The 27,069-nt window shown below is 47.0% G+C and overlaps 11 protein-coding genes across 11 annotated transcripts; 6 read left to right on the top strand and 5 right to left on the bottom strand.

The window, feature by feature from the left end:
* The first annotated feature begins 154 nt into the window (after window positions 1-154).
* Window positions 155-1,989, top strand: F4807DRAFT_425067 (EXS-domain-containing protein). The gene is made up of 2 exons (XM_047997939.1): window positions 155-415; window positions 488-1,989. Exons 1-2 carry the CDS (start codon window positions 325-327, stop codon window positions 1,645-1,647), a joined length of 1,251 nt encoding a protein of 416 aa, XP_047854486.1. The 5' UTR covers window positions 155-324; the 3' UTR covers window positions 1,648-1,989.
* On the bottom strand, window positions 1,990-4,422 carry F4807DRAFT_425064 (glycosyltransferase family 15 protein). The gene is made up of 3 exons (XM_047997938.1): window positions 3,320-4,422; window positions 2,804-3,242; window positions 1,990-2,736 (listed from the first exon to the last, which is right to left on the bottom strand). Exons 1-3 carry the CDS (start codon window positions 3,829-3,831, stop codon window positions 2,431-2,433), a joined length of 1,257 nt encoding a protein of 418 aa, XP_047854485.1. The 5' UTR covers window positions 3,832-4,422; the 3' UTR covers window positions 1,990-2,430.
* Window positions 4,423-4,760: 338 nt separating this feature from the next.
* Window positions 4,761-5,986, top strand: F4807DRAFT_79987 (cytochrome b5). The gene is made up of 4 exons (XM_048003503.1): window positions 4,761-5,101; window positions 5,215-5,304; window positions 5,371-5,868; window positions 5,936-5,986. Exons 2-3 carry the CDS (start codon window positions 5,246-5,248, stop codon window positions 5,822-5,824), a joined length of 513 nt encoding a protein of 170 aa, XP_047854484.1. The 5' UTR covers window positions 4,761-5,101; window positions 5,215-5,245; the 3' UTR covers window positions 5,825-5,868; window positions 5,936-5,986.
* F4807DRAFT_79950 (uncharacterized protein) lies at window positions 5,937-7,432 on the top strand. Its single transcript, XM_048003502.1, has 5 exons — window positions 5,937-6,042; window positions 6,353-6,531; window positions 6,667-6,812; window positions 6,875-7,217; window positions 7,276-7,432. Exons 2-5 carry the CDS (start codon window positions 6,358-6,360, stop codon window positions 7,351-7,353), a joined length of 741 nt encoding a protein of 246 aa, XP_047854483.1. The 5' UTR covers window positions 5,937-6,042; window positions 6,353-6,357; the 3' UTR covers window positions 7,354-7,432.
* A 2,393-nt stretch (window positions 7,433-9,825) lies between these two features.
* Window positions 9,826-10,660, top strand: F4807DRAFT_460252 (uncharacterized protein; the record flags this gene model as incomplete). The annotated part of the gene is made up of 5 exons (XM_048001499.1): window positions 9,826-10,010; window positions 10,083-10,164; window positions 10,292-10,358; window positions 10,428-10,521; window positions 10,600-10,660. The coding sequence occupies 5 exons, from the start codon at window positions 9,826-9,828 to the stop codon at window positions 10,658-10,660; spliced, it is 489 nt and encodes a 162-aa protein (XP_047854482.1).
* A 402-nt stretch (window positions 10,661-11,062) lies between these two features.
* On the top strand, window positions 11,063-12,944 carry F4807DRAFT_425055 (S-adenosyl-L-methionine-dependent methyltransferase). The gene is made up of 9 exons (XM_047997937.1): window positions 11,063-11,318; window positions 11,391-11,443; window positions 11,505-11,645; window positions 11,701-11,767; window positions 11,826-11,853; window positions 11,906-11,918; window positions 11,972-12,404; window positions 12,462-12,546; window positions 12,622-12,944. The coding sequence occupies exons 1-9, from the start codon at window positions 11,220-11,222 to the stop codon at window positions 12,774-12,776; spliced, it is 1,074 nt and encodes a 357-aa protein (XP_047854481.1). The 5' UTR covers window positions 11,063-11,219; the 3' UTR covers window positions 12,777-12,944.
* A 222-nt stretch (window positions 12,945-13,166) lies between these two features.
* On the bottom strand, window positions 13,167-15,618 carry F4807DRAFT_425047 (uncharacterized protein). The gene is made up of 6 exons (XM_047997936.1): window positions 15,438-15,618; window positions 15,106-15,364; window positions 14,445-15,021; window positions 14,107-14,368; window positions 13,757-14,049; window positions 13,167-13,696 (listed from the first exon to the last, which is right to left on the bottom strand). The coding sequence occupies exons 1-6, from the start codon at window positions 15,546-15,548 to the stop codon at window positions 13,492-13,494; spliced, it is 1,707 nt and encodes a 568-aa protein (XP_047854480.1). The 5' UTR covers window positions 15,549-15,618; the 3' UTR covers window positions 13,167-13,491.
* A 408-nt stretch (window positions 15,619-16,026) lies between these two features.
* F4807DRAFT_425042 (L-aminoadipate-semialdehyde dehydrogenase) lies at window positions 16,027-19,640 on the bottom strand. The gene is made up of 5 exons (XM_047997935.1): window positions 19,331-19,640; window positions 18,534-19,282; window positions 17,462-18,476; window positions 16,707-17,390; window positions 16,027-16,648 (listed from the first exon to the last, which is right to left on the bottom strand). Exons 1-5 carry the CDS (start codon window positions 19,577-19,579, stop codon window positions 16,211-16,213), a joined length of 3,135 nt encoding a protein of 1,044 aa, XP_047854479.1. The 5' UTR covers window positions 19,580-19,640; the 3' UTR covers window positions 16,027-16,210.
* Window positions 19,641-20,554: 914 nt separating this feature from the next.
* F4807DRAFT_460248 (dihydrodipicolinate synthetase family protein) lies at window positions 20,555-21,613 on the bottom strand (the record flags this gene model as incomplete). Its single annotated transcript, XM_048001498.1, has 3 exons — window positions 20,555-20,975; window positions 21,023-21,115; window positions 21,171-21,613. The coding sequence occupies 3 exons, from the start codon at window positions 21,611-21,613 to the stop codon at window positions 20,555-20,557; spliced, it is 957 nt and encodes a 318-aa protein (XP_047854478.1).
* An 863-nt stretch (window positions 21,614-22,476) lies between these two features.
* Window positions 22,477-23,920, top strand: F4807DRAFT_79780 (enolase C-terminal domain-like protein). The gene is made up of 4 exons (XM_048003501.1): window positions 22,477-22,756; window positions 22,817-22,926; window positions 22,983-23,094; window positions 23,148-23,920. Exons 1-4 carry the CDS (start codon window positions 22,581-22,583, stop codon window positions 23,893-23,895), a joined length of 1,146 nt encoding a protein of 381 aa, XP_047854477.1. The 5' UTR covers window positions 22,477-22,580; the 3' UTR covers window positions 23,896-23,920.
* A 317-nt stretch (window positions 23,921-24,237) lies between these two features.
* F4807DRAFT_425036 (salicylate hydroxylase) lies at window positions 24,238-26,402 on the bottom strand. Its single transcript, XM_047997934.1, has 5 exons — window positions 26,243-26,402; window positions 25,764-26,082; window positions 25,133-25,705; window positions 24,940-25,056; window positions 24,238-24,753 (listed from the first exon to the last, which is right to left on the bottom strand). The coding sequence occupies exons 2-5, from the start codon at window positions 26,022-26,024 to the stop codon at window positions 24,442-24,444; spliced, it is 1,263 nt and encodes a 420-aa protein (XP_047854476.1). The 5' UTR covers window positions 26,025-26,082; window positions 26,243-26,402; the 3' UTR covers window positions 24,238-24,441.
* Between the last annotated feature and the right edge of the window lie 667 nt (window positions 26,403-27,069).

Here is a 27,069-nt window from a genome sequence, read left to right as displayed (position 1 = left end):
ATTGACTTCCACTAAACAAAGAGCCAGGGGGGTTCGGCATGCTCATGAAGAGCGCTAGCGCAGCAGGGATTCGCGGTACGTAGCCTCGCCAAGGTGACGTCGCCAGGCCGCTAATTTCAATAAAATCATTATCTGGCATGTACATATGCGTATACGAATATCTGACTATCCCTACCTTCTTTTTGTTTTATATTTCACATTTCACAACTCGACAGAATTATTCTCTAGTTCCAATTCGGCGCTTATTGAATACCACTATTTGTGGTTTGGACGTTGGGGATTAGGTCTCGATGCTAGTTATACGGACTCAGATCTCCCCGGGCCATGGACGGTGATCCTGCAGTCGAGTCGGAGCTCGACTCCTTCAGCTTGACCTTTCCCTTGCCGTACCGCGTGGCCTTCATCATCGTGCTAGGTTCGTCGTCCTACCTTGCTGACCAGTCATAGATCGAATTGAAACTTACACCTCTTCTTACACCAAAAACAGCCGTCTGGGCATGGGGCATTAACCTACATTACCTCTACCTCATCGGCATCGACGTGCCCTCTCTGATCCGCTATCCGGGCCGGCCCTCGCCTCACCACCCGACGCACCACCTGTCGACCTACCGACTAGCCACCGTCCTCTCCTCCATCTACGCCTTCGCCCTGCTCGTCTTCTGGGTCTTCACACACCGCAACCCCGACCTGGTCCTGGCCTGGGACTGGCTGCCCCTGACGTACCTCACCGTGCTCCTCGGCATCCTCGTGTTCGCGCCCGTCTTCAAGTCGCTGTCGCACGGCGGGCGCGCGCGCCTGCGCTCGACGCTCAAGCGCATCAGCGTCGGCGGGCTCGCCGAGACCAAGGACGGCCGCTTCGGCGACATCCTGCTGGCCGATGTGCTGACGAGCTACGCCAAGGTGCTCGCGGACCTGTACGTGGCGCTGTGCATGTTCTTCCGCAGCGAGGGCGGCGGCGCGACGGCGCGCCCCGACCGCAGCTGCGGCGGCACCGTCGTCGTCCCGCTCGTCATGGCCCTGCCCTCGCTCATCCGCCTGCGCCAGTGCCTCATCGAGTACGGCCGCGTGCGCCGCGGCCGCATGACCGAGGCCACGGGCTGGGGCGGCCAGCACCTCGCCAACGCCACCAAGTACGCCACCGCCTTCCCCGTCATCGTCTTCAGCGCCCTCCAGCGCAACTCCTCCGGCGGCCAGCCGCCCCCGCACCACTACTACCAGGCCTGGATCGTCGCCTGCGCCGTCAACTCGCTCTACAGCTTCTACTGGGACGTGGCGAAGGATTGGGACCTCCTGCTCTTCGACAGCCAGGCGCGGAACTCGCCCGAGCTGAAGGCGTTCGGGCTGCGGCGCCGCTTGCATATTGGGCCGCCCGGGGTGTACTACGTGGTTATCGCGATGGACCTGGTTCTGCGATGCACGTGGAGTTTGAAGCTGAGCCCGCACCTCGGCCGCATAGCCGACTGGGAGGGCTCCATCTTCGTGATCGAGTTACTGGAGGTGTTCCGTCGGTGGATATGGATCTTCTTCCGCGTCGAGACCGAGTGGATCCGTAACACACCTGGCACGGGCCTAGATGTCGACGACATCCTGCTCCCGGACTACCATAACCATAATATCCAGGGCCCCAAGTACGAGGACGACGACTAGAAGTTGCGGCTTAGTTGAGTGCGGCTCTGTTTACCTTAGGGAATTTTAGAAAAGGGGGGAATGGTTGGTAGGGTGAAGTAAAAGGGAGACGTAGAGATGACACACCTCGCGCCCCGGGAAACAGGATAGAGCAGGTTGGTGTAGGTCTGTTCTAAGTACGGATATCTACGTCTCGGCGTCGTGGTTGCATTGCAGGCGTTCGTTGTTAGAATAGGAACGGCTATGGAGGTGGATTGCCGCCTCTGGCGTATATGTATAGGCATTTAATCATCGGAACGTATATATGCTGCTAAATGTTTGAAGCCCTAGCAAAACATCCTAAATTCCATGAATCTTCCTAGAACTGCTCTCTGCTTACTGTGCCTACTAGTAACGAACATGATCTAAATTGGAGCCAGGAAATTCCATCATCCCTTTTAGGCATCGCACATTAGTCCTTATTTTTGGCAATTAGCCTCTTCTGGAAAATCTCAAGTATTAACTTGCTTCATCATGTAACGCACGACTGGTATTTCTCTGTTCCAACCGGTCGGATGCGCACGTGCGATCATGCGAGATCCCCTATATCTATGATGTAGCCGTTCCGTGGTATCCAGTTCATCCAGTCCCCGTTTCCCATGCGATGGTTTTATATAAATACAAGTACGCCAGAAGCACCGCGAGCACCTAGGGCTATGCTCTCCCTGTTTATATGTCCAATGCAAGAAGAACCCAACGGAAATTGGTTAAGAGGCAATGACAATAGATATAAACAACCGAAATGCCGATTACCTTATATGCTTGCTATAGGAGCCATGTGAACCACGGCCGTTTTATAGTGGTAGGTTGCTTTAGCTTGTTCAGACAATAACCCCCGTAGTTACTCGTTACCCGCCCGTCGCATTCGCAGCGGCACCCGATTCCATTATCCATCTCTGGTGACCACGTCCCGCTTCCTAGCAGTTGGGATTCGGGCAGCTGGCCTCCTGGCGCGTTAGCAGGGCATTGATATAGGTGGTCATGTCGGTATCCGAAATCCTCGAAGTGGTGTACCTTCCGCGGATCTACGAGCATTGCGACGGCAAGGGAATGTACCGCGGCATCGCCCCACTATATGAATGTTAGATCGACTGGTTGTACGCAGCTTAAGCACCATGAATCGGCTGGAATTGCTTACCCGCTCAAAGTAGAATCCGCCCTTCTTGTCCAAGTAGTCGAAGAGATCCTGGTACGCCCTCGTTCGAAAAAAGTCCATGTCGGCAATCTCAAAGTTGCTCCAGTAATGGCACAAACTCCATTCATCACCGTAGGCGTCGCGATGCGGAAGCCAGCTCATGAATCGTCGGAATGGGAACGGCACCCACGAAGCCGATACCATAGCCTTCCAGAGGTTATTTGTAGGAATACCCATCATCTCCTTCCAGTCGGCGACGGAGCGGAACAGACCCGGGCATGATTTGCCTATTTCCCATAACGCAATCGTAAAGCCGTAGACCTTCTTATGTCGTGCCATCTGAACGAATGGGTCATATGAGATCGCGCAGTTGAAATCAACGTCGGGCTCGAGTCGCCAGTACCATTTGTACTTTTTCAGCACTTCGAGCTGGTAAAATTTGCTTCGATGCTTGTCAGTTCAATGCTCTTTTACGGCAATCCTCGGCCTGCGACTATGCATTATGCAGCGTATACTTACCCCGAATAAAAGCGACACATGTGGTGGTATCCTTCTTCACCGGCATGCGGAATCCCCATCTCGCCTTGCTCTTTTATATTCTGCTTCGCCGCATTCGCATCTACGCCTTCGGGAAACGTCCATATCTCCTGCGGTATGACCTCGAAAGTCGCTAATCCTCGTGACGTTTTATTTAACACCTCTATGAACTTAGGATCCCACTGGTTGTCATTAAGGAATAAGATAGGATAGTTGAACCACTTGTTGAACTGTCTTTCGATCGAAGTGATTGTTTTATTAGCCTTCTCGAGTTCGTGGTTCCGCGCAAGCATGACCAGGATCGCGTTCTCTCGCTTCGCACTAACGTCCGGCTCTTGACATGATGTAAAAAACGGTGTATCGAGCTCGCTCGCGGGCCGCGGCACGTTATACCGCCATAAGTGCAAAATAACTTCGAAAACGAAAGGCGCGGCGACGGAGAGTAAAAGCCATATTGGTAGGCGTCGTGCGGGACGGATAATCCGTCGTAACATGGTAGGGCTGGTGTCCTCGTGCCCTTCTTAGATCATGGTCTGCATGTACGTATTTTATTTCTGAAATTCGAAAAGGGCGGGAAGAGGATATCGATAGCGAGGAGATTGCAGCGATTGGATTGATGGACTATTGGACTAGGGATTGGAAGACACGAGAGAGGGAGAAAGAAGCCCGTTCTCCAGTAATAAGACAGTGAAATGCATACAGGCCTTACAAAGCCTGTAAAGGAGTGAATGATTATTGGAACCTAGGATGTTTTGTTCTAGTTGATCGCCAGGCTATAGAATGGGGGATAAGCCTCTGCGGCACGGCAATGAGGCTGAGCCGCAGCAGACTTGGAACGGGATGCGACACAAGACGTGGAGAACGGAATTAAAATAGGAGAATCATTCATTTTAATGAACCATGGCCCTTGGCAGTGAACTTTGACACGAAAACACTAAATCCCAATTGTCGGTGAGCAATGACAAGATACGATATATCCATCGCGACGAAGTCTGGATGACAAAATGTTGTCAAGAGGAAGTTTGGAGTTCCCCATATCTGTCGATACATATGCCCAGCAATTTTTGAAAGCTTGGGTAGCACTTGACTATTAATTTGAAGCGTGATCCATTGCGCTGGAGCTAGGCGGTACAACTACAAACTGACTTCCACCATAGTATTGGCGTGAACTTTAAAACAGAGACCTGGTAAGGCTGATTGATTCCCACATACAACATCGACATCCGGATTAGGTACACTTCATCGTGTCTTTCGTATTACGAACACTTCATAAACAAACCTACAAAGGTAACGGCTAACTCATATACGAATTGGTGACAGCTAACCTATCTATGTTCTACCAAATACGAACGCCTTTATAGCGTAGCCAGCAAAAGCTTAAGAGTGATGAGACTAGCCCCATCATTGCCGGCATTTATGTGCTGAGGTAGCAAGTCAATACCTGTAAGATTTGCGTAAGCATACGCCTAAAAGAAACTTCCTCACAGCAAGCGCTCTCAGCGCTCTATTCGCAAACAATACAAAATCCAGACACAAAATCATTTACCAGTCCATATATCTCACAGGAGCAGAATTGAAGGCATTCAATAATATGTTCAACTTTATAATGAAATACCCATTACATCAATGGTAGCATCCATGTTTGACACTCTATAAATAAGCTAAAAGCCTTGAAGCTTCAGGGATTAGTAATGGTAAGAATAGGATTCGAAGCTCGGACCATCCGAAGTATGCTAGACAGTGCCTACCTGATACCCCACCACGGTACGCAGGTTACCTTCTCTAATCCTCATCTTACACCAACTCAATTTCATCACTCTCGTCGTCTTTTGTGAAGATTAGATCTTCGCTTCGTCCTAACTGCTACATACTAGTAGCTCCGTGAAGATACTATTGATTCGAGAGAAAATGGAATACGTAAACCAGCGCGTAGCCCAGGAGGCTGCTAAAGCCCCTTCAGAGATATAGTACGTTTCCTTCCAACACCGTATGGCCGTAGTTCCGGCATGTCCGGTTAACATAGACCCATCCAGCACCGGCCTAGCCACGCCTCTCAACATCATCCTCGCCGTCATCACCCTCTATACAACATACTTGCTCTACAAGCCGTCGCCGCCGGCGACATTACCGCGCGAACCACCTGCCATCGTCTTCCGGGTCTTCACCCCGCGCACACTGCTCCCTTACAATGGGGAAAACGGCATGCCAGTATTTCTAGCTGTGCGCGGTCGGGTGTTCGACGTCACGAGCGGCCGCAACTTCTACGGACCCGGCGGCCCCTACGAGAATTTCGCCGGCCGCGATGCTAGCCGTGGCCTAGCCTTCCACAGCTTCGCCGAGGACATGCTGACCAAGGACCTCGACGGACCGCTCGACAAGCTTGACGGACTCGGTCCTGAGGAGTTTGAGAGCTTGCAAGGTTGGGAAGAGAGATTCTTGAGCAAGTACATGGTCGTGGGCAAATTGGTCGCTCAAGGTGATGCTTAAACCAGCGTCGCGACCAACCTAGCGTGAGAATTACGATGAATAAGATAAGTGATGGTCATGTTTTGATATTTTGGATCGTTCAAACCGTCGTTGACATGTTTGGTGTCTTACGAATGATATGATACTATATACGAGATATAAAATCGAAAGCGTGCTCTAACCAAAATTTGCAGTCAACCTTGGCTTCAATTTCTATCAGTTCACCGCTAATCATGCATGTATGCCGATATCAGTAGAGTTGATACATATGACATGAGTTAATTCCATATCCTGAAGCGACGGTTGCGCCTGACATCAGTCTTTCATCCCAATCTCCCCTTCCTTCAAACTGATAGGACGTTACTTCCATTACTCTACCAAGCACTCTTCACAATTAGTGGTACTTTACAAACAGCTTGCTCAACTAAAATGTTTACTCAAGTTCCCCCTTTCTTTTTTCTTCAATTCCGACACCCACCCTTACAGTGCATCTACGCTCATCATTAACAGCTATCACATCAACAGTTGACACAGCTCACATGATATTAGGCATAATGCAATTCGCCCCTGTTGCTTTGCTGTCCCTGGTCGTGCAGATAATCGCCTTCCCGGCGGGAGTTGTCAATGTTGATTATTCGACTTCTACGAACCTATCTCAGTTCAATCAATTTCTAACCTTACCGAATGGAACTATCATCTCCAGCAATATCACAACTAATAATGAACACGTGAGTTAATCACAGATCCTACATCTATGCCTTGACTACGTCACTTGTCTTGACTCTCCGAACGATAGTGTCATTCGCCGATGTCTATTAATGCATTGTATCCATGACGAGAATAACTAATACAAACATTAACAGTACAATGAGAATTGGCAATACGATGGTACCGATGAATGCAAGTGGGCCATGAACTATATGCCATATGTCAGCTCCGAGTGTACGGAGTACTGCGAAGCCGATACCTACAACTGGGGCTATAGATTCCACCGCTTACGCTACCATATGTAAGGGAATACACTACACTTTGATAGTTCCATGTGCTTCACATTAATATAAAACAATTTAGAAAGCTCTCCGGAAATGGTCAAGATCCTGTTACCTGGTGCAACAACTTCAAGGCGAGAATGATGTACAACTGTGCCGTTGGACAGCCTGATTTTTTCAACTGCAACTTGGGTAGAGCACCAGAGCTTCCTGCTCTACGCACCTGGGCTGCCGATACCTCTATTGGACAGGTCGTCCAGAAACCCGGCATCAATCTTAGATTCGACTTCAGTCCGCGGTGGGAGCCCCGAGATGCAGAGCATGACTGTGTTAGATCGGCTATTCGTGAGGCAACCTGCGCCGGGACCATATTCAGAAACGGTTTACGGTGCATCCCTACGATGTATATAGCTCCGGATGGCGCTGTAAGCAGATAGGTTTCATTTTACGGTCTGCCTAACTAACTATTTGTACTATATCTAGCCCGAATTTGACGAATCTTTTGTGCCACCCGCCACAAGATGCCTGTACAACTCTGAAGTGCCTCTCGAAGCCACCTGAATATAACTAACAGAATGATAAAATATGAGAGCTTTTATTCTACATCAAACCGATTTCGGCATATCTTTTAGAGGTCCCAATCACGGCAAGGGATGGGACTGTAGAAACCCCTATTCCTCAATAGACCCTTGAGATTTGCGGAAGTACCTTGAGATTTACTAAGGATGGTGGAATATGCAGCAGGGAATCCAGATGATGGCGAAAACGGCACTACTGTAATCTTCAAATTCTTCAGCAGTCCCCTGTTGTAGATAAGTATGAAGGAATACCCAATAACCCAACCTTGCGATGCTTTGGGTGTGAAGCTTTGATCCCGCCATATATGTCCAGTTCCTTGCACGCTAGGTATTATTGAGATAGACGCAGGTTATGAGTGTCATACTTGTTGTATTAGAAGGTTAAGTTACTAGGAGTAGGTGGAGGTCCGTAGATAGAACACATATACCCCTGAGATACTGGGCGTAGGCTTCCAGCCACCTAATATTCCAACACTTATAGTCCAGCGTTGAAATGTAGGTAGTATTTGAGTTCCTCATGCTTTTTATGAATAGCTTTGAATATCCCAAAAGCATCCTTATGCTTTGCCTTTAAGTCTAGTCTGCCGCGGAAGCTACTCATAGCAAAGTGGATTGAGGATGGCTGAGTAGGAACCGAGTCAATAACGTAACCTAGAGATAGAAGACACTAGATTTTTGAGTGGTAACTAAGGTCTTATTGAAAGGCCAAGGAGGATAGATTCCAGAAAACATTGATTCAATTTTATTATATCTTATGGGAGATTGACGAACTCACCGCTAATAGATAAGCATAAATACCTGGCTACACATATCGTCGACATAAGGGACAATCTGCGCTTCAATACTATAATGCAACATGAATAAAAGCACATACTAGCTACCTAGGTAGTATTGTGACCATATGGTCTCCTTTATTCTTGTTGCTCTTCTACAGGACTGAACAACCCATAGCATTGTAGAACTACATAGAATACCAGAAGATGTTACCATGCCAAGTATGACATGATATGAGCTGAACGACATACTGTGAAGGCCTGGTGAAAATCCTGTCCTCGTTTAATCCTGTGCGTAGGTTCCTAGCTGATCTCACCCCACCCCCTTTTGCTCTCGAACTACAACTATGGTGAGGCTTTGTGGAACCCCTTAGTTAGGCTAAATTTTCGAGACGCTTTCTATCTAAGCTATCGTCTGATGCAAAATGGGTTGAAGAAATTTCGATATATATTATTCCGTCAATTATAGGAAGTAAAGCGAATGTTTTGCGATACCGAGTTTGCCATAAGGGAGTGGGAGTCATGCAAGTTCCTCCATTTCCCATATATCTTGCAGGTAGTGTGCACAGAGTAAATGATGAATGTTCTTAGATAGGGAATAATGGAATATGTGGGCATAGGAGTTTCGTACGTATAAATTAGAAGGGGAAAGAAGTGCTTAATCTGAAGGCCGGCTTCATTTACCCAGAGCTTTGACTCGTACGAAAGGGCTATACATTCAAAAGGACTTTCTCTTTACTTGAATCAAGATATATAGATAACCAGACCTTGTTTAGGTGAAAGCCTTATCACTATACTGTGGTGATCTTCGTCACCATTGACATTACGATTAAAACCGTTGGGATTGAGTTCTTCCGCGCTAGGTTGGGCTTCTCGAGGATAATAGAAGCCCACAACTCAGTGATTACTGGAGTTATAATTGCATTACGACATCTGGGCGAGTCCATTCTTGTGGAAAAATAGGAATTCTACGCGGTGTCATACATCTTGAACTTACTAGGTACCCAGATAGACGGATAGTTAATTCTACTTTCACTGTAATAGCTCATAATATTTAAGTAAAACTTTGCAAAACAAGGTTACCTAAGTAATCAATTTATGTAGCACCATTTGAGCCAATTGTATCTGTTGTACTCGATATTGTGTTAGTAAAAAAAGTGTTATGTTGGTTTGAAAGTGCTATTGATTGTCTCCACAAATGACCCTGGAAAGTATCTAAAGATCCATCAATTCGGAGTTGAATACGAAGTTCGGAGAAGTTGCTTGCAGGTTGAACAAGAATAGAGTATATTTCGGATGTAATATTTCACGTTGTATCTCAATTAACGAGTGTAGTTGATAGTCAGTTTGCTACTCTAACTGAGCTCTGGGTCGTAAGTCTGTGTCTAAATCACTATGGCAGTAATCTATCCATGACTAATAACATACTGTGTACTAGCAAACATGGATAAATTGGGGATATGTCCAACTTCTTTGTGATGTCAGTTAATTTGTATGTTGTGAAGGGATATCTCCTCGATCGTGTCGTCACTTTGTATGAACTATCTCTGAGGACCGCCTGTAGTATTATAAATACCTCCCTATTATCCATGATCAAAAACTACAACACGAACACATCGACCAAGAAACTAGACAGTCCTACGAAAACCGTACGCCAACTACAAGTCAACTCTACATCAATCATGAAGGTCCTTGCTACAGCACTCCTCTTGCTTCCGTGGGCAATCGACGGAAAGGTCTCTCCGTATGTTCTGGAAGATGGAGTTGCGTATTGGGATGCTACCGGCAATGAGACAAGCAAAACTTTCTGTTTGCCATACCAAAACAACTGCGATGTCAAATATACCTATCAGCTTGACCTCAACCAGTAAGTCAAGTCGTGTCCGCGACCTGCAGACTGCCTGGGCAATCAAAATTGCTAATGACTCGACTTACATAGCTGCTTCATAAACACAGGCGGATTCATCTATCCTGACAAGGAAGGGAAATTTGGCTGCAGAAACTGCAAAGATGGAGCCGCAGTATGCAATACCCCATTTTCACCCTTCCCTTTCTTTTTGGCCTGTCTTGGGAGAAGTGACTTCCCTAGACATGCTCCAGACTCCTCGAGCTCCTTTCTAAAGAAGAAATCGCTAACTCCCGCTGTAGTGGGGATCGTTTGAGTGTGACTGCGATATCTGGGCTTCCGGCACCAGGAAGTCTGTTGGTTTCCTAGGTATAAATCCCACACGAACAAAACACTAGATTAGGTAGCTAAGCGCATTGACTAACGTGGATTATATAGACTCACGCGCGTCGGCTATGTCTCCGATCGAGTGGGGCTATGACAATAAAAGCCATGCGATGGTCCCTAAATGTTTTGATCAATTCGCTACTTTGTAAGAAATCCATGGTCATTAAATCTATCGAATTTCCTTGACTAACGTAAGATACCTAGGATTGTTATTCCCTCGTAGGGATGATGTTGCGGATGACATGAACGGCGATGGAATAGTGTACTTTGGCATTGTCCAGTAGGAGCAGGGTTTCACTATGAAATAACACCAACTGGTTTGGATCTGTCTTGTTCTTAATTATCTCGGGCTCCTGCGGCTCGGTCTTCAATATTTTGGGGTGGTAGGTTGAAATCTTAGGTGTCGAAGTAGGTAGTTAAGTACTAGGAAGGTAAAATATTGACAGGATCAGCAAAATAATACGTTCTTTAGGCGATTCACGTGATTAGATATACCTTCCTTCTAGAAAGGATTGACCAATAACCTTCCTAGCCGATTGTTCGGCTCTTTCGGCTACTAATCAGAATGCCCAATCTAGACGTGGTTAGTCGATATTTTGAACGTGCTGTGGAGCCCCCCGGCCCCGACCGCCCCCCTCTCATGACCCCCTGATAGCGCCTGAGTTGTTCATTTCCCGCTAACCAGACTTATACTTACTACTTGACGCTACCCGAAGCTAAAAAGGCTGCACTTTTGATCTCTCCACTTCTCCTCCTCTTCTACTACTAGCTCTTCGCAACACATACATACTATAGAATTATCAGAGCTGAAAGGCGAGCACGTTGCTAAACTAGCCTCTTAATATGGCCACCAGCGAGACGCCCGAGCCAGCTGCGGCTGCTACCTCGGCCAATGCGCCCCCAGGCGCGCTGGAAGGGCCAATTGCAGCTGACCCCAGCCAAGTAAGTTCGGAAGAAAATAGTCTAGACTAAGAAGGTCATAGCTCGTCAAGTTGACTGACGATCATCGATAAGGGGGAAGGGGAAGAATTCGACGACGCGGACTCTGCACTTGGAGAGGGCGACAAGTAAGAGTTCAAATCCGGGGTTCCTTGATGTACGAGTTCTTATCTGACGACTGGTGAAAAGCGCGAGCTCAACAGCATCCCTGACTGAGAGTATCTTGGAGTATCGCACGCTCAATGGCCGCACATTTCACAGCTCCAGGCTTGGGTCTGATAATTACTGGGGTCCAAACGACGAGCGCCAAAATGAAGCCATGGATATGAAGTGAGCCGCAGTTGTCCCCGACGAGTTGCCGTTCCAATTTCTCATCTTTTCTCAGCCACCATTTCATGACTCTCTGCTTGGGGGGACGACTTTTCATGTCGCCTCTCAAGCCCGACATACAAGTAAGCGCTCGGCACTCTTTCATATTATCACGAATATCGCTGATTATTAACCTTATAGAAAGTACTCGATATTGGCACTGGGACAGGTGATTTGAATCTTGCCTTTAACATTAGATATAATACTAATAAATTAACTAGGCTTATGGGCAATGTAATCCAACCATTCTGCGTTGCGTCATATCTAGACAACTAATGAGCCCGCAGTGATTTTGCAGATGAATTTCCTAATTGCGAAGTAATCGGAACGGACCTCTCTCCAATTCAGCCCTCGTGGTGTCCGCCAAATGTGAAATTCGAGATTGACGACGCGCAACAGCCATGGACATTCGCGCCTAACAGCTTTGATTTCATACACCAACGATACATCGTAGGTGGCATTGCAGATTGGACGGCTTTATTCAAGCAGGAATATGCTGCTCTCAAACCCGGCGGGTGGATTGAGAGCTTCGAGCCTGAGGCCGATTATCGTAGCGATGATGGCACCCTGAAGCCCGACTCGGCCCTATATGTCTGGCGTGACTTATTTGCCGAGGGCGGCAAGAAGTTAGGCGTCTCCTTCACGCTTATCACGGACAACACGATACCGAAGGCTCTCGAGGAGGCTGGCTTCATAAATATTACAGTTAAAGACATCAAGGTGCGTTGTTTGAAACTGCTTACTACACAAAGGCTATGATTTCTTACTCTATTGCAGGTTCCAATCTCGGGATGGGCAGCTGATCCAAAACTAAAGGAGATCGGGCAATGGTTCCAATACACACTTGAGCAAGACCTGGAAGGTAAGTAAAATCCTATATATTTGCCTGTCCTTTATTTTTTAGATGCTCTGGTTAATTTCTGATGCATCGTACTAGGTTACGTTATGTTCATGTGGACTAAGGTATTGGGCCGATCATTGGAAGAGATGCACGTATTTCTTGCGGGTATCCGCAAAGATATGCGTAATAAAGGGGTCCATGCATACTTGCCTCAACGTCTAGTATATGCGCAAAAGCCGGAAACCGCTTAGGACGGCCAAACTTCCTTGGGTTATGATTTACGAAGTTACGTCATATATCAGCATATTGGATATATCTTTGCATTCCTTGAAAAGCAGACTGTATATAAAACCGCTTGGCATAAATTCTAATTACATAGGTACTTACATAACGTACAATGATACTATATTCGCTCGCTATATATCCATTATATTTAACCTCGTCTATTCTTGTAGCAGGCAGCTGGTTCCAACCACGCGATGTCACAGTATACCTGACCTGCCTTGCCCTTGCAACCAATTCACAAAAAGCTAGTTTAGGTAAGTATCGCAAGATACACTTCAATTGGCTGAATTGAACGTCAAAAGCGTTAATCACAGTGTTTAGGACTACATCCATATGGATATCAGTGGGGACCCCCTAAATGTCTCCATCGGGGATCCTTCGGCTGTATGGATAAAAAGGGGGCATTCGATCACTGAAGTCGTAGGAGGATTCAAGTGCTTATATGCCCAGATTCAAACACTTAGCAGTGAGTGTCTACACCATTTTCCCTCATGAAATAACCAGTGTCTAACTTTCACTTTCCAGCTCCTTGACATAATCCTACAGGACACTTCCAAGTTCAACCGTCCCTTCAGGGCTGTATTTAATAACAAAGAGCGAGATTGATCACATCCATTATCATATTCCACATCTCTTGAACTCACAAACTAACCCCAGCATCCACTTCAACTCAGTTTCAGATCAGTTTACCTTATACCTCCATTCCATGTATCGCTCACAGCCCGAGTGACCGGATGATAATAGTGTGGTGAACTCTTCCTTGGCCCCTCTTTGGTGTAGTCCCTTTTTCACCTTTAATGGCCAGGCCTCGATTATCGTGGGTTGTTCTTTGAACTCCATGCCGGATACCTCACAAAGTTCATCGAAGTGATGGAGTTTCATATATCTAAGATATATTAGAAACATGGTGCTTTGACAAAAGAAGATCCGTGAGCGTTCAACAAACCTATTGAAGTACTTGTCCACGTCACGGACCTGTTCAGTTGCAACATCGTTGATGATAATGTCGGCATCATATGGTCCTGTGGGGGGCTTCGGAGTCATATACTTCCACACTTCCTGAATTTCGTATTCAATCACCTTCCTTTTCTCCTTGTCATCGAAAATCTCCTCTACTGCGTTGAGGAATAGCGTGACCAACGTGGCATAACGGTTGTCATTGGGACGCTTTAGTAAAGTCCCTATATAGCAGAGTGTTCGTGCAATACCCAAATATCCCGCGTCCGAAACGTTTGCAACCTAATCATGGTGAAGTGTTAGTCACGGTCTTCATATCCCGATGAATGCTTGGCGCACCTCTATGCGGTCGAACAAGACTTGCCCAACGTACTCAGGCAGGTCCTCGGCGTTAACATTTAGAAGATGGAATTTGATGTCCAAATTCTGCAAGCGGCGGTGGAAACGGGTGACAAGATCCTTGAGGAAGAAACTAAGTTTCCCGTAGATATCATTCGCGGGAGCGTCGCACGAGAAACGTTTGATCTCTTCTAGGCTGTGGCCGTGGATAGGGTCCGCATCGTCTTTCATAGGCCAGGATTCCGCATCGCGGAAAAGAGTTCTGCAGGGGGGCAGGTCAGGTGTCTATCATTATAAATTGAAAAGGGGAAAGGTAGGAAAAGGAAGCAGAAACTCACGGATTTGGTATCGTAAACGAATCACGAGGGGCGCCGAAGGGGAGAAGTATACCATGGTCTCGAAACTTGTCGGCGCTGGCACGATCTCCCGGTGGTTGAGCGAAATATCTGCGATGCCTGTAATCTACTCTTTCAGGGGCTAAAGTAACACTCTGGCGAATCTTTTGGGCCTTCTCGGCCGTTAGGCCCGGAGGGACTTCCAAGCTCGCGAGCAGCTCGAACCATTGGTTCCTGGTCAAGACAAGCCTAAGAGACCTCAATCCGAATGTCCAAGTCTTTCCCAGGGCTGCGTTGGGTGGCTTGCCCTCTATTTTCTTGCATATGTCTTGAACTAGCTCACGGATCTTCCCATTCAATGTGTCATAGAGGGTTTGGGAAATGAATGATGAATACCATAGATGAATAATGTTGTCAGCTGCAACGGCAGCGTCGTCTTCCATCAGAGCTAGAAGCAGCATGATGGCATTTCGACCCACGACATCGGCATCTCGGTCGTTCAGATAGACTTTCATAGGGCTTTGGCATTCGTCAGGGACAGAAACAAGAGTCATGATACAATTTCTAATATCACCGGAAGCTAGAATATTGTACCGAATTAATGTAAAGCTTTGGCGTGATTGAAATGCTCGGATGACTAGGTAAGAAAATTGGAAGATCTTACCAGCAAAGAGAAGGTTGAGGCCTCCTTTGTAGTTGGTGCCCTCATTCGACGCAAGTTTGAGCAGGTCGAACGCCGGCATATTTCCCCATGGGAATTTCATTTTGTAGTTGAAATGCCGTTGCCGAGGCCCTCCCATGAAAGCAGGTTCACGATGCTCTGTCTCCCACGCAGGCCGCCAAGTTGGTTTCAGTAACGGGTTGTTTCGACAATCACTTATATGCGTCTTCCAGTGTACCTTCTGGCATTTCTTCCCACAGTACTGCTTATTCAGTCAGGATCTGTAACCCGCATGAAATGTGCCTGCGTGTGGCACTGGGCAGAGAACCACTTACTTTAACCAAATGGCAATACTTGCACTCGTACTTTCCAACTCGATCACATCTTGAACCATCCTGACCCGAGTTCGCACATAAGACCTCTGTAGCTGGCTGTATCGTGGACATTCTGACTTTGTGAATAAAGTATAGTTATTCATGAACGGTAAATATTTCGTTGTTAGAATGTGGTTGTAGGTGGATAGAATTATTATAGTACAGACGGAAGAGTTCTGTCAGGCAGAAAGTTTACACGACTTCGAAGAGGTTGCAGTGTATACATGTCGTGTAACTGTAACGGAAGATGTGGGCGTCCATTGGCATATTTTCTGGAATACCTAGGACAAATTGGATGACCTCCTGACAACTCCGACGACTGTTTTTCTGCATGGTAGTCTTGTCACCGTTTGTCTGGTTCCTGGGAACCCTTCCGTTTGTCATGTGCACAGAACTCGCAGGAAATATGACAGATATGCAAAGGACCGTACCACCTAAGCCTATTAGGAGGGTTTATGACAGGTCCATTGCTACCTTTGTGACTCACTAACCGTCAAACGTCGACCAGTCCTTGGGTCAGACAACTTGGCGCTATTAGCCCGCGGACGCCTTAACTTGTATTCAAACCGCTAAAAGAACTTCAGAGGTACTCCTCACATCTTCAAGCAATTTTCTTATAATAATAATTCTCTATCGTGGAAACTCGCATACATAAATCGTTACAATTTAGGAAGGTATGAAGGCTGGAAGTTCCATTGGGCCATACTAATCAACGCTCCTTTTTCTCACAGCTGCTATTTGGCCCAGGTGAGCCGCCAATTATCCAGACATTTCTGCAGGATCCCGCTTCCGATGATGTCAAAACCCTGGCCGATGGTCTCGGAATATTTCGCCGTCGTCCGAGTTTCAAAGACAAGACCGCTTCGTCCAGCCGAGTCGTTGTCGTACTTCTCTTCGAAGAAGTGGAGCAATTTGATAGGGGGGTTCTTCTGGGGATCTTGCTCGCTCTCGCGCAGCCGTCGTACCCACTCCCGCTGAGAGACGGTCTCGAATTTTAGACCAGCCGTTCGCAATGCGGGCAACAAGTCATTGCTCCAAGAGAAGAGAGATGGGTTCAATACGTGGTAGACTTCTTCGCTGTTTTCTGATAGACTGCTCTTTGTGCTGGGGCTGAGCCCGGATAGCTCGAGGATTGCCGCGGCGCATTTGTCTACTGGAAGCCATGAAGGAGTCTCCATATTCTAGTGTTAGAGAGGCTGTTGGCGTGCAGAAAAAAGGGGGAAATCTTACCTCATCAAGCATTGGGAGTGCCCCTATAGTAGTTGCACTTTGGATCATCAAGGGAATCGCCTCGGTTGGATTCCAGAGCGCCTTACGCGAATCGCCCATAAGTTGGCCGGTCCGTAGCACTCTTGCCTGTATGCCCGTTCTCTTTGCTGCTGCTCGAATGATGTGCTCTGTCACTAGTTTAGATCTAGCGTATCCCATGTTCTGAGCACAGTGCAGATCATCGATGTGGGCTTCGCGGATTACAGCCGGAATAGGGGTACCTGCGGCGGCTGAGATCGAGGATACGAAGAAGAACTTAGCTGGTTCCGTGAATGGAACGCTTAAGCATAGTTTGATGATGTTGTGTACGCCGGCAATATGTGGGCGTTCGAAGCTGCTGAGACCCACGTTGAAGTTTACCATCCATGCGCTATGTATAACGGTGGTTAGACTAGAACGAAGAGTCTCGAGAGTGGAAATGTCAAGCCCTAGAGATTCTTGGCTGAAATCGCTCGGAAGGCAGACAAGTTTTTCCTTAGCAGCATCGTGGGAAAGAACGCGAGACTCGAGGCTCGACGTAACGCGCGAATATGCGTCCTTGAGCGTCTTTGCTCGAACTAAGCAGTAAACCCTCTTGACTCCGGGTAAGGATACAACTTGGGATAGGATATGTGCTCCAAGTGAACCTGTAGCTCCAGTAAGGAGCTAAATATGATAATTTAGCCAACGTACATAGTCTACGTAGTTAGAAATCAGGTTAAGGGTGATGGACTCACAATAACTTCTCCATCCGGTCGTTGGCTTCCAGGGACGAAAGGGGCAAAGTCCGAGTACTTCTCTATCAGATTAGACATCAAAGCTATTTCGTCGGTGTGGTGCAATTCTTCGCCTGTCCTGAGAGCATAGAGATGCGATGCAAGTTTCCTGGGTGACGGATACTCGAAACAAACGTTATTGGACAATACATTGTCTCCGATATCAATTTCGCGCATTATTTTGGCTCTCGCAGTCACAGCTTGAAGGCTGTCCGTTCCACGTTCAAAGAAGTCCGTTTCTTCGGTCAACCCCTTTACGCCAATTGCGTGAGTGAATAAATCCAACACGTACGTGACAAGTTCGGGTTGGTCCAAATTCTTTCGGGCTCCATCTCTAGCATCGTCGTGTGTTTCAAATCGTGTATATATTGCTTCGATTTCTTTTTCGAAGGCTCTATACGCGGCTCTGCGGATAATTGTTCCTTTATCTGTACGAGGATAGGGGGTGCCGCATGGGAGAATCTCCACCATGTCAATTGAGATCTGTCCAAATTTCTCTGCGGCTTCGTTTCCAGCTTGAATTACAGGTCGAAGCGTATTTAGAAGATCTTCCTTCCTTACCTCCCTAGCTTTTTCGCTTGGGAAGATGAGCAGTCCCGGAAACGCCTTGTCGACCCCAAAGATGAGTGCTTCCTCGACCAGTTCATGTTGTCGGAGCCGGTGTTCGAAGGGGATCGGTAACACCTTTTCGCCATTGACGAGTGTGACTCTATCGTCAAGGCGCGACATATACTTAAATGCCTGCGGAATCGTAGGATGAGGTATAAATATATCCCTTGTATGAAATGAGTTTGGAGGGTCATCTGAATTGGAACAGAGTTTTGTTGGCAGGCCATCAAGGACTACACACTCATATAATCCTTCACCAATAGGTTCGAAACGAAGATATGGTGCAACTTTTGGGAATGGTCGCACGTAGTTCCATGCTTTGTCCTCCTTATCCCGAAAGGATGTCATAAGTTGACCCACTTCTGTCCTAAAGCCGATCTCTTAGTATTCAGGCCGTCTCTGGCGTGGGGGTAGGTATACTAACGCTCCATAATGGCCTACAAGATAGACTCCGGCATTGACCAATTTGTCTCCTAAATCATCAGGACAGCTACTCCCGCCGAAGAGGACTAGTTTACACCGTCTCATCAGATCAATACCATGTTCACTCTCGGAAAGGACCTTCAGTGAGTATGGTACACAGTGGAAACTCTCCGGATCGAACTGTTCCATGGCGCTTACCAGATGGTCATGGGTCATTGGGAGGCTTGCATCGAAGAGCGCCGTTGTAACGGAATAGGTGATGCCGCGGAAAAGAGTGCACAGACCATGGTTGTGGAATAGGGGTAATGTTATCAAGGCCCTCATGCCGCTCGAAACAGAGTAGTTCATCAAACAAGAGCGGTGGGTTTGGTAAATAGGCTTTGGAAGGCCGGTAGATCCAGAAGAGTGTAGAATGAAGGCAATTTTCTGCGCTTCATTTTCAATTTTGACAGGTCGCTGAAAACGAGCCCTAGACGAGTCTGCTTTCCTGTATATATTTTCCGTCAATAAGTCAAATTGAGAGATATCGTAACCTTCAGCTATTTGGCCAGCTGTTACTACATAGTTTGGCGCAGCGACGATATGGTGGCATTTTGTCTTTTCGAGTAGAGCTGTGTATGCTTGTACAGACAGGCGGGTCGATAGGAATAGAGCGCCAAACCCGATACGTGACAAAGCCAATATCGAGATAATGTAATCGAGATTTGACACGCCAATAATTGCTACTATTTCTGATTCGCTCTGACCGCTCTATTGATTATCTTAGGGATATTCGGTCAAGTATATATAGAAACTTACTTTGGGAACTAATCCCAATTCGACGTAATGTTTTGCGGCTTCGTCTGCAAAGCCGTCCAGCTCCTTTGCAGTGTAGTAGACAAATTTACCATCCTTTCCAGGATAAGCAAGAAGAGGCTTGAAAGGGAAGGTAGTTGCGCGGTTGACGATCAAATCGTTGATACTGTCAATGGATTTGCTGTCAACCTCGGGACCAAGACCCTGGCTGGGGATATCCAGTTGGGCATGTGATGTTGCTGCGAGAGACATGGTACTATATTCAACGAATATTTGTGAGGCTCATACACCAGAGATTCAGCAGATAATTCTGAGTAGTTATCAGAAGAAATGCGTTTTATCTTATTATACCTTGGTAGACTCCTCACATGGACAACCGTCCGTTACCCTCGGCATATTTGAGATCGAACTGCTCGGACTGTGTCTACTTTAATGCATACGACGTTAGGATCTAGATACCGAAAATTGGCTCTCCCCACCTCCGCATCGGAATGCCCTACGTCAGGAAACCGGTTTCCCCATCAGGGGAGGTCGGGTGAGCTTGTATGCGTGGTTCATTCGTGGCTGTAGATCTAAGCAGTTCTTGTCAAGTCCCGTTATTTCCCTCCTTTCGATTGAGGATCTACCGTTTTTGTATCTTTTTTTCTTTGTTACTATCACGAATAGGCTTGGATCTACTGTCCTGTTCCCTCTTATAATTACGCCCCCTATCTGAATAGGGCTCCAAATTAAAAGAAGTGGATGGTGAAGAGTTAAGTTGAGTACAGTAGTCTAATCATAAGAAACCAAGGAAAATGAAGCCAAAGGCTGATGACTTGATCAAGTTCTGAGTATCACAACTGCTGAGAGGGTCATATATGTCCATATCTGGAGACCCCACAAATTCCCCACGGGGAAATGGATCAAGATGTACGAATATCACGTTGGGGAGTTATTCAAGTTTAGCGCCTAAAACCCTACATAACAGAAATCTAACTTACAAGAGGTCTTCGTTTACGGAAAGATGCTTCAATAGAGAGGAATATATTGATGTATTTTCCTATTATTATGAGAATGAGATGTATTCCTAAAATAATTACCTGGATCAACTCCTGAGCTCGGAATATGATTACGTAAACAAGCATTCAGGGGCTTCGGGGGAGTTTGCCCCTTTTGAAAGTCCCAGAGGACTTTCTCTAACGTAGAAACTGCAAGACAATATAGATATACATATAGATAAGTAGGTACCTATGACTCAGACATCGCTTTCATGACATTTGTCCACTCCTCCCATGCACCCTCAGGGATCTTCCCTCTCAACGGTGCTCGTCCCCCTTCCAAATTACCTAGACCAGCAACACGATAAATGCCTTCCCGAATTCCCAAGATACCCCAACGTCCAATAAAGTCCTCAGCTCGACTTACCCGATATTGGAGGACTCTAGCTTCTTTGATGGCGGCATCGTCGATTGGTCGCTTGCTGACAAGCTCAAATAGTCGTACCACAGTTCTAGGGAAAAATGCAGCCAAGCCGTCGATAACGCCAGCCGCATTGAACAGAACAATGGGTCCGAGCTGTTGGCCAAAACCACTGAAGACTTGGAATTTTTCATGGTCAATTTCGGGCGACGTTGATACTTGGACGTGGTATGATACATTGCCGTGGGACCTATGCTGTCAGCGCAATCCTTTTACTATTAATTCCACTTCACTTACATCTTGCAGCCAACTATGTTTGGGTGCTTCGCCAACTTCTCATATGTTTCAGGAGTTACCGTAAGCCCATTTGTCACTCCCGGATAGTTGTAGCTAGTGTCAAAGTTAGCGAGTGATACAAATGACGAGAATATTTTCCACTGCTTACATTAAAATGGGAATCGGGCTCCTGTCAGCAACTGTGGTGTACCATTCTATAAGCCCTTGCTGCGAAGCTGCACCACCAAAATATCCCGGTGCCAAAACCAGGCCCCATTGGCATCCGACGTCTTTCGAATCCTGTAGCCATTCCAGAGCTTCATCAACAGCGTTTACAAGAACGCCGGCCATTATGGGATAGTCGGGGAATCCCGCATCGTCGAGCCCCTTGCGGACTCCACCGAGTAGATCTCGCCGTTCTGTCCTGCTTAAGTGCACGGCTTCGCCTGTAGACCCGAGAAGTACCAGGCCATGGACACCATTCTTAGCTAGGAATACGCTGTGCTCGGATTGAGTCGCGACATCAACCTCGGCTTGGTGCGCCCCCGGGCTCAGGGGCTTGAAAAACGTCGGCGATGGGACGTAAACGCCGGGGGGAGGAATTCGAACCATGTCGTCTATTTTCCTAGGTCTGTCTCGTAGGGTCATATAAAAACAGTATGATGTTTCTTCTAGGGGATAATATTCCAAAACTGTTGAATATAAAAGAACTACGTATCTTCCGGGGAGTCTCGTGGTGGGACCGAGCTCGGGGTCCTAGTGAGGGGGCCGTTAGCTTAGGTGGGGATCACGACATCGAATACTGACAACTATACCCCGAGGTTGGGGTAAGTGGAGTATCGGTCGGTAAAAATACCCGAATATCGTAGAACTCCCTAATTCACGAGAATATCACGTACAGATGCCACTATGAACTTTAATTTCTCCCCTGGTACCGAGGTGCTGAAAGCCCCTGCCTACTTCTTTGTGGAAGGACGTGGCTCCATAGCCCCTGAAAGGTATAATACACTTGAATACTCATAAAAGCTCGGTTCTGATCAACCGGGAACATTATTTATAGATCATAACATGATTGGTACAACTTAGACAAGGTATACTGTTAATAGCCTTGGCTTTTCTATATCATAGGTCTCGTCCACTAGGGCAGGTGGACAATGACTGTGCCCTCTAATCCCTTGCTAACGTAAATTGCTACTTACCAGTTAATGTGATATAGTACTTTCACTAGGTAGACGCCAGCGTCACTTCCAATGCGAGTAGTTAGAAACAGTATTATATGACGCATTGAATGTGATTTTTCAACGCTAATATTTCTTTTCTTAACCGATCTTACAAAACATATGTCATAGGTATTGCAGATAGGATGAAAGATGTAAGCGCGGACCGTATGTAAGCGGATTGCCACGGATTACCACGGTAGCTCGGCAATTACCCCTAACCCCTATACAACCCCTCCGCCTATTATAATGCTCTCTATATATACAGGCGACGCCAGCGACACCAACAAATGTTTTAGCTTTGTTTCATAGCTAATAACTTTGTGTTCAATACAAGCATACACAATATCCTCGATACAATCATGGGCAAGATTTCGAAGATCGAATACTTTCGTGTGCCACCGAGATGGTTATTCGTCAAGATTACGGACGAAGAAAACAACGTTGGTTGGGGAGAGGCCAGTCTTGAAGGACACACCCAAGCTGTGGAAGGGTGTCTAGATGCGTGGGCGGAGAAATACGTTGGACACGAAGCTGAGTGAGTCAATCGAGGTTCTTGAATGTAAATCAGTTCCATGATCACTAACAATAGTTGAAGTGACATCGAACATATCTGGCAACTATCATATCGGGGAAACTTTTATCGAGGGGGCCCCGTACTCATGAGTGCTTTGAGTGGAATTGATATCGCCTTGTGGGATTTGAAAGGTACCCGAAGAAACCAGAATTTCTCCGAGAGTTTCGAAAAGCTGACATCAATTAAGCTAGGAAACTGAATGTTCCAATCTATCAGCTTCTAGGCGGGAAAGTTCGGGACAAGCTACGGGTATACGCGTGGATAGGGGGCGACCGTCCGGGTGACGTTGAAGTACAGGCGTAAGTAATTCTACCCCTCAATACCTAGGCAGGCCGATTGAGAAAAAGACCAGAAATGCCCGTAAAGCACAAGGGTTCAATGCGATCAAGATGAACGCCACCGAGGACCTGGGTTGGCTTGACTCACCTCGAAAGCTCGAAGAAACCGTTGAACGAGTGAAAGCGGTGAAGGCCCTGGGGCTCGATGCAGGAGTAGATTTCCACGGGAGAGTGCATAAGCCGATGGCAAAGCAGCTGGTCGCTAAGCTGGAACCTTACGATCCTCTCTTCATCGAAGAGCCCTTATTAAGCGAGAATATCGGTGGCATCAAAGAAGTTGCCGCTCATACGCACCTGCCGATTGCTCTCGGTGAGCGGCTCCATAGCAGGTGGGATGTCCGCCCCTTTCTGGAAGCTGGATGTGTAGACATGTTGCAGCCGGATATCAGTCATGTTGGGGGCATATCGGAGCTGCATAGGATTTCTTCAGCTTGCGAGACCTACGATGTTGCACTGGCGCCGCATTGCCCATTGGGTCCGATCGCATTGGCGGCGAATGTTCAAGTCTGTGCGGTCAGTCCGAATTTCGTGATTCAGGAGATGAGCCTTGGCATTCATTACAATGTCGGCGGCCAAGACCTGACAAGTTACACGACAAATCCGGAAGTGTGGAAAGTCACGAATGGGCATATCGACCTAATGACCGGGCCTGGACTAGGGATCGAGATTGACGAGGCACAAGTCCGGGCTTTGTCGAAGGATGCAAAGGCGTGGGTCAGCCCGAATTTCTTCGGTCCAGGAAACGAATTAAGAGAATGGTAGTCAAGTTTATAGACAGTCTTAGTGATAAGAGCGAAGTATGAATAGAAAGCTCACCAAAGAAAAAGAAACTGAGAGGGGGACAAAATGCTTCTAGAGGACCGTCCCTTCGTTCCAACCTCCACAGAACTCCTAGATCTGATATCGCGACGTCCGGACCAGCGCACGTTCGATTCATGTGACAGGGCTAACAACCCACATCTGGAGGAGGTCCTAGCGCAGACAATCCAACTAAGCCATCTCTGGCCATCAGGCTTAGTGTCCTGGAAAAATTGAGTAATTGTTATGATATCTATATTTCAATTAAGAGTGGATGACTAGCTAGGTAGCAGCGTCAGTCTGTATTCTCGTTGAAACTTGAGACGGGTGCGTGGTGAGTCACGCGTTGCTACATGTAAGGAGCACGCGTCACGTACGCGTACCTGTCTAGCTAGGTTTTATGAGATCTTGAACCATCCATTATTTAAAATAGGGGATTAGTTTGTTCCAGTTGGGTACGTCATTTGCTGGCTTGAATTTTCGAGAGTCTTAAGTAATCCCTTAGGTTAATCAGAGATAGTTCACTAATAGACGTACGGCCTCCGCCTTGTGAGCTTCTACGTCCAATCCGAGAATGAAGTTCCATCTAGGACGGATGACTTCCCTTAGCTTATCGGGATTTAGGCCTATCTTAGGGTTCCTCCCACAGAATATCCTCGCCGTCTCCCGGCTCGAATCGATGATTCTCTGGCATCTGGGCCTTCTTACTTCGTCATATGCTTTGAATGCTGCCGGTATGTCTTTGGAAGAGGTGACTTTACTAAGGAGAGCGCCTAGGACCATGGCGTCCTCGATAGCTAAACCAGCGCCGGTACCTTGCCACTAAAGTATAAAGTCAAAAGTTGAGCATCCCAATAGAGTATTCGTGGTATAGAGCGTGTTATGAGATATGAAATGGTCTAGTGCTTGCGCTGGGGGGCAGTTTGGGGTTTAAAAATGGAAGGAAATAAAAAAATAAAAAAAGGAAAAAAGGGGGGCAAGGGCGGAGAGAGATTTGCGTTCGCTTACGGGAGTCGTTGCATGAGCTGCATCTCCGGCAACACACACACGACCGTTGGCGTATGTTTTGGTTGACTTATGCTCCCATTGAGAGTAGCCCTGCGGATCATCTTGGTCAAGGGTGAGCTGGAATCTCATGAGCACTTCGTGATCCAGAATTTAGAATTAAAAACACAAAGAGTATTGCTTAGGGGGCAAGTACCTCTATTACTCCCTTTGCAATTGGACCATCTAGCCATCTATCCAGCGTTTGGTCTAGGAACTCCTTCGTCAATGGTCTTTTCCGATCTTTAGGGGGGTCAAGTTCAACGGCAGAAATAATGACTTGAACCACGGTCCTATTCTCCAGGATATCATGCAGTATGAAGGCGCCATCTCCTATCCAGCCCCATTGGCGATCAAGTTCGAAATATTTCTCGCCAAGGACCTCTTTTGCCTTTTCGAATGGTACCAGGTTTCTACTGTCCCAATACCCGCCCGGAGACGCCGCGCATTCTTCCGCAGCATCTTGTAAGACGTGATCGCGGACGACGCCGAATATACCATCTGCGCCGATGATAGCATCAAAATGCTCCATAGTCCCATCCTGGAACGTTACTTCGACTCCATCGTTGCCACTGGGTTTTATGGCTGCTAGTTTCTTATTGGCGTGTAAGATCTCCTGGGGTAAGGGAGCCAGAAGCTCGCGCAGAAGCGAAGCACGGTGGATTATCACACCAGGGTCCACGTCCGCTGCAATGTCGAAGAGAAATGTTCCCGCAGCCGGCCCTGAGCCCTAAGGGCTAATCTAAGCACCCGTGCTAAGAAAACGTGAGCGACCGAAGCAAACTTACTAGCATAGTTCGAGTAGAGTTCATGTTTACGGCCCCGGCTTTTGCCAGGAGATCTCCTGCAGAAGGAATTATTTGACGAAGGGCATTTTGCGCATTCATGGATAATCCAACAGCGGCGCCCCGCTCTGAGAATTTGGAAGCGGCTTCGAATACTTCGATGTCGAGATGAGAATGGACGACGAGAGCGTTTGCTAGAGTCGCACCAGCCAATCCACCCCCGATAATACCCACGCGAATTCGGTCCGGGGTTTTGTTTGCCATGGTGATACTTGAAGGGCCACGATTGTACGAGTTTATATCCCACAATTTGTAGCACAAACTACAAGAATCTTAGTATAGTTGATAGGAAACAAAAAAAAAAAAAAAAAAAAAAAAAAAAAAAAAATACGGGATTTCTTTTAAGAAAAAAAGAACCGCCACAACGGAAGACGCGGCAAAGAGGCGTAGCCGTGCCCTTAGTAAGAAAAGTAGGTACGTACGAAACCGTGCCGCCCTCTTACTTAACCTCACTTACCTACACTACTGCCGATTTACATCTGCGGGTTGGATTCTCCCTTACTCGGAACCCACTGTTCCCCAGATCTCTGCGAATGAGTTTTAAACACCATAAATATTGTAAGGAGAGGAGACATTACTGGCTAGGAAGTCCATGTGCGGAACTGATCTACGCATAGTTTATCTGAAAATACCACTAGTCTTAGTAACCTCTGAGGCAGGGCATTCTAGAGAGATAGGTAAGTAATTATAAGATCGAATAGGACAGTTGTATGAAGTCCTCCATACTGCCGAATCATTTAGATAGGCCGCGTATTTTTCCATACGGGCGGATATTCGACAGCATGATTACCTACTTAGGTAGGTACTTAAGATGATATAATATAACCGGACTTTGTTGTTTGTGGATCGGTTTCCAACATGTGCTGAGTGGCTTGATATAGTGGCCCCGGTTGGAGGACACATGGTAAACCTGTAAGCATGGTCGGTATCACAACAGGACTGTGCCACCACTACTTTACCAAGTTATGCATGGAAGCGTTGAGACCGCCAGCGTAGAATACAATAGTAGAATACCTAGGTACACAGTTGTTCTCGCACACGATTCGTGATAGAGAGTAATCATTCAGCAAAAACCACACAAACACGGTCACCGAGAAGGCTCTCTACGGTCGGTCACATCGGCTAGTATATCTTCTATTGACCAAGTTGCAATGATTGGAAACACCCTGTCTGGGCATGATTCTAGTGCCAGCTTTAAAAGGACCATGAATCCTCAACCCATTATTCCCGGATATCATCCCTTCAGCTA

Source organism: Annulohypoxylon truncatum (genome assembly GCF_022578515.1).
Source record: "Annulohypoxylon truncatum strain CBS 140777 unplaced genomic scaffold F4807scaffold_15, whole genome shotgun sequence".
Lineage (NCBI taxonomy): Eukaryota > Fungi > Ascomycota > Sordariomycetes > Xylariales > Hypoxylaceae > Annulohypoxylon > Annulohypoxylon truncatum.
Note: the sequence above shows the minus strand (reverse complement) of the source record. Positions and strands in the feature narration are given on the sequence as shown.

What these genes read in the sequence shown, in the direction of transcription:
- F4807DRAFT_79987 (XM_048003503.1), top strand. Translation starts at nt 5,246, where the DNA reads ATGGAATACGTAAACCAGCGCGTAGCCCAGGAGGCTGCTAAAGCCCCT. An exon ending in AAAGCCCCTTCAGAGATATA is followed by an intron (nt 5,305 to 5,370) that starts GTACGTTTCCTT and finishes AGACCCATCCAG; the next exon opens with CACCGGCCTAGCCACGCCTC.
- F4807DRAFT_425047 (XM_047997936.1), bottom strand. Translation starts at nt 15,548, where the DNA reads ATGTCCACGATACAGCCAGCTACAGAGGTCTTATGTGCGAACTCGGGT. An exon ending in AGTATTGCCATTTGGTTAAA is followed by an intron (nt 15,365 to 15,437) that starts GTAAGTGGTTCT and finishes CTGAATAAGCAG; the next exon opens with TACTGTGGGAAGAAATGCCA. An exon ending in CCTCAACCTTCTCTTTGCTG is followed by an intron (nt 15,022 to 15,105) that starts GTAAGATCTTCC and finishes ACAATATTCTAG; the next exon opens with CTTCCGGTGATATTAGAAAT.
- F4807DRAFT_425055 (XM_047997937.1), top strand. Translation starts at nt 11,220, where the DNA reads ATGGCCACCAGCGAGACGCCCGAGCCAGCTGCGGCTGCTACCTCGGCC. An exon ending in TTGCAGCTGACCCCAGCCAA is followed by an intron (nt 11,319 to 11,390) that starts GTAAGTTCGGAA and finishes ATCATCGATAAG; the next exon opens with GGGGAAGGGGAAGAATTCGA. An exon ending in ACTTGAGCAAGACCTGGAAG is followed by an intron (nt 12,547 to 12,621) that starts GTAAGTAAAATC and finishes GCATCGTACTAG; the next exon opens with GTTACGTTATGTTCATGTGG.
- F4807DRAFT_425067 (XM_047997939.1), top strand. Translation starts at nt 325, where the DNA reads ATGGACGGTGATCCTGCAGTCGAGTCGGAGCTCGACTCCTTCAGCTTG. An exon ending in GGCCTTCATCATCGTGCTAG is followed by an intron (nt 416 to 487) that starts GTTCGTCGTCCT and finishes CACCAAAAACAG; the next exon opens with CCGTCTGGGCATGGGGCATT.
- F4807DRAFT_425042 (XM_047997935.1), bottom strand. Translation starts at nt 19,579, where the DNA reads ATGTCTCTCGCAGCAACATCACATGCCCAACTGGATATCCCCAGCCAG. An exon ending in AATTGGGATTAGTTCCCAAA is followed by an intron (nt 19,283 to 19,330) that starts GTAAGTTTCTAT and finishes GATAATCAATAG; the next exon opens with AGCGGTCAGAGCGAATCAGA. An exon ending in GACCGGATGGAGAAGTTATT is followed by an intron (nt 17,391 to 17,461) that starts GTGAGTCCATCA and finishes TATCATATTTAG; the next exon opens with CTCCTTACTGGAGCTACAGG.
- F4807DRAFT_79780 (XM_048003501.1), top strand. Translation starts at nt 22,581, where the DNA reads ATGGGCAAGATTTCGAAGATCGAATACTTTCGTGTGCCACCGAGATGG. An exon ending in TACGTTGGACACGAAGCTGA is followed by an intron (nt 22,757 to 22,816) that starts GTGAGTCAATCG and finishes CAATAGTTGAAG; the next exon opens with TGACATCGAACATATCTGGC. An exon ending in GGTGACGTTGAAGTACAGGC is followed by an intron (nt 23,095 to 23,147) that starts GTAAGTAATTCT and finishes GAAAAAGACCAG; the next exon opens with AAATGCCCGTAAAGCACAAG.
- F4807DRAFT_425064 (XM_047997938.1), bottom strand. Translation starts at nt 3,831, where the DNA reads ATGTTACGACGGATTATCCGTCCCGCACGACGCCTACCAATATGGCTT. An exon ending in ATGTGTCGCTTTTATTCGGG is followed by an intron (nt 3,243 to 3,319) that starts GTAAGTATACGC and finishes CAAGCATCGAAG; the next exon opens with CAAATTTTACCAGCTCGAAG. An exon ending in GCGGATTCTACTTTGAGCGG is followed by an intron (nt 2,737 to 2,803) that starts GTAAGCAATTCC and finishes ACATTCATATAG; the next exon opens with TGGGGCGATGCCGCGGTACA.
- F4807DRAFT_79950 (XM_048003502.1), top strand. Translation starts at nt 6,358, where the DNA reads ATGCAATTCGCCCCTGTTGCTTTGCTGTCCCTGGTCGTGCAGATAATC. An exon ending in TCACAACTAATAATGAACAC is followed by an intron (nt 6,532 to 6,666) that starts GTGAGTTAATCA and finishes AAACATTAACAG; the next exon opens with TACAATGAGAATTGGCAATA. An exon ending in CACCGCTTACGCTACCATAT is followed by an intron (nt 6,813 to 6,874) that starts GTAAGGGAATAC and finishes AAAACAATTTAG; the next exon opens with AAAGCTCTCCGGAAATGGTC.
- F4807DRAFT_425036 (XM_047997934.1), bottom strand. Translation starts at nt 26,024, where the DNA reads ATGGCAAACAAAACCCCGGACCGAATTCGCGTGGGTATTATCGGGGGT. An exon ending in ACTCTACTCGAACTATGCTA is followed by an intron (nt 25,706 to 25,763) that starts GTAAGTTTGCTT and finishes ATTAGCCCTTAG; the next exon opens with GGCTCAGGGCCGGCTGCGGG. An exon ending in TTGCAAAGGGAGTAATAGAG is followed by an intron (nt 25,057 to 25,132) that starts GTACTTGCCCCC and finishes ATGAGATTCCAG; the next exon opens with CTCACCCTTGACCAAGATGA.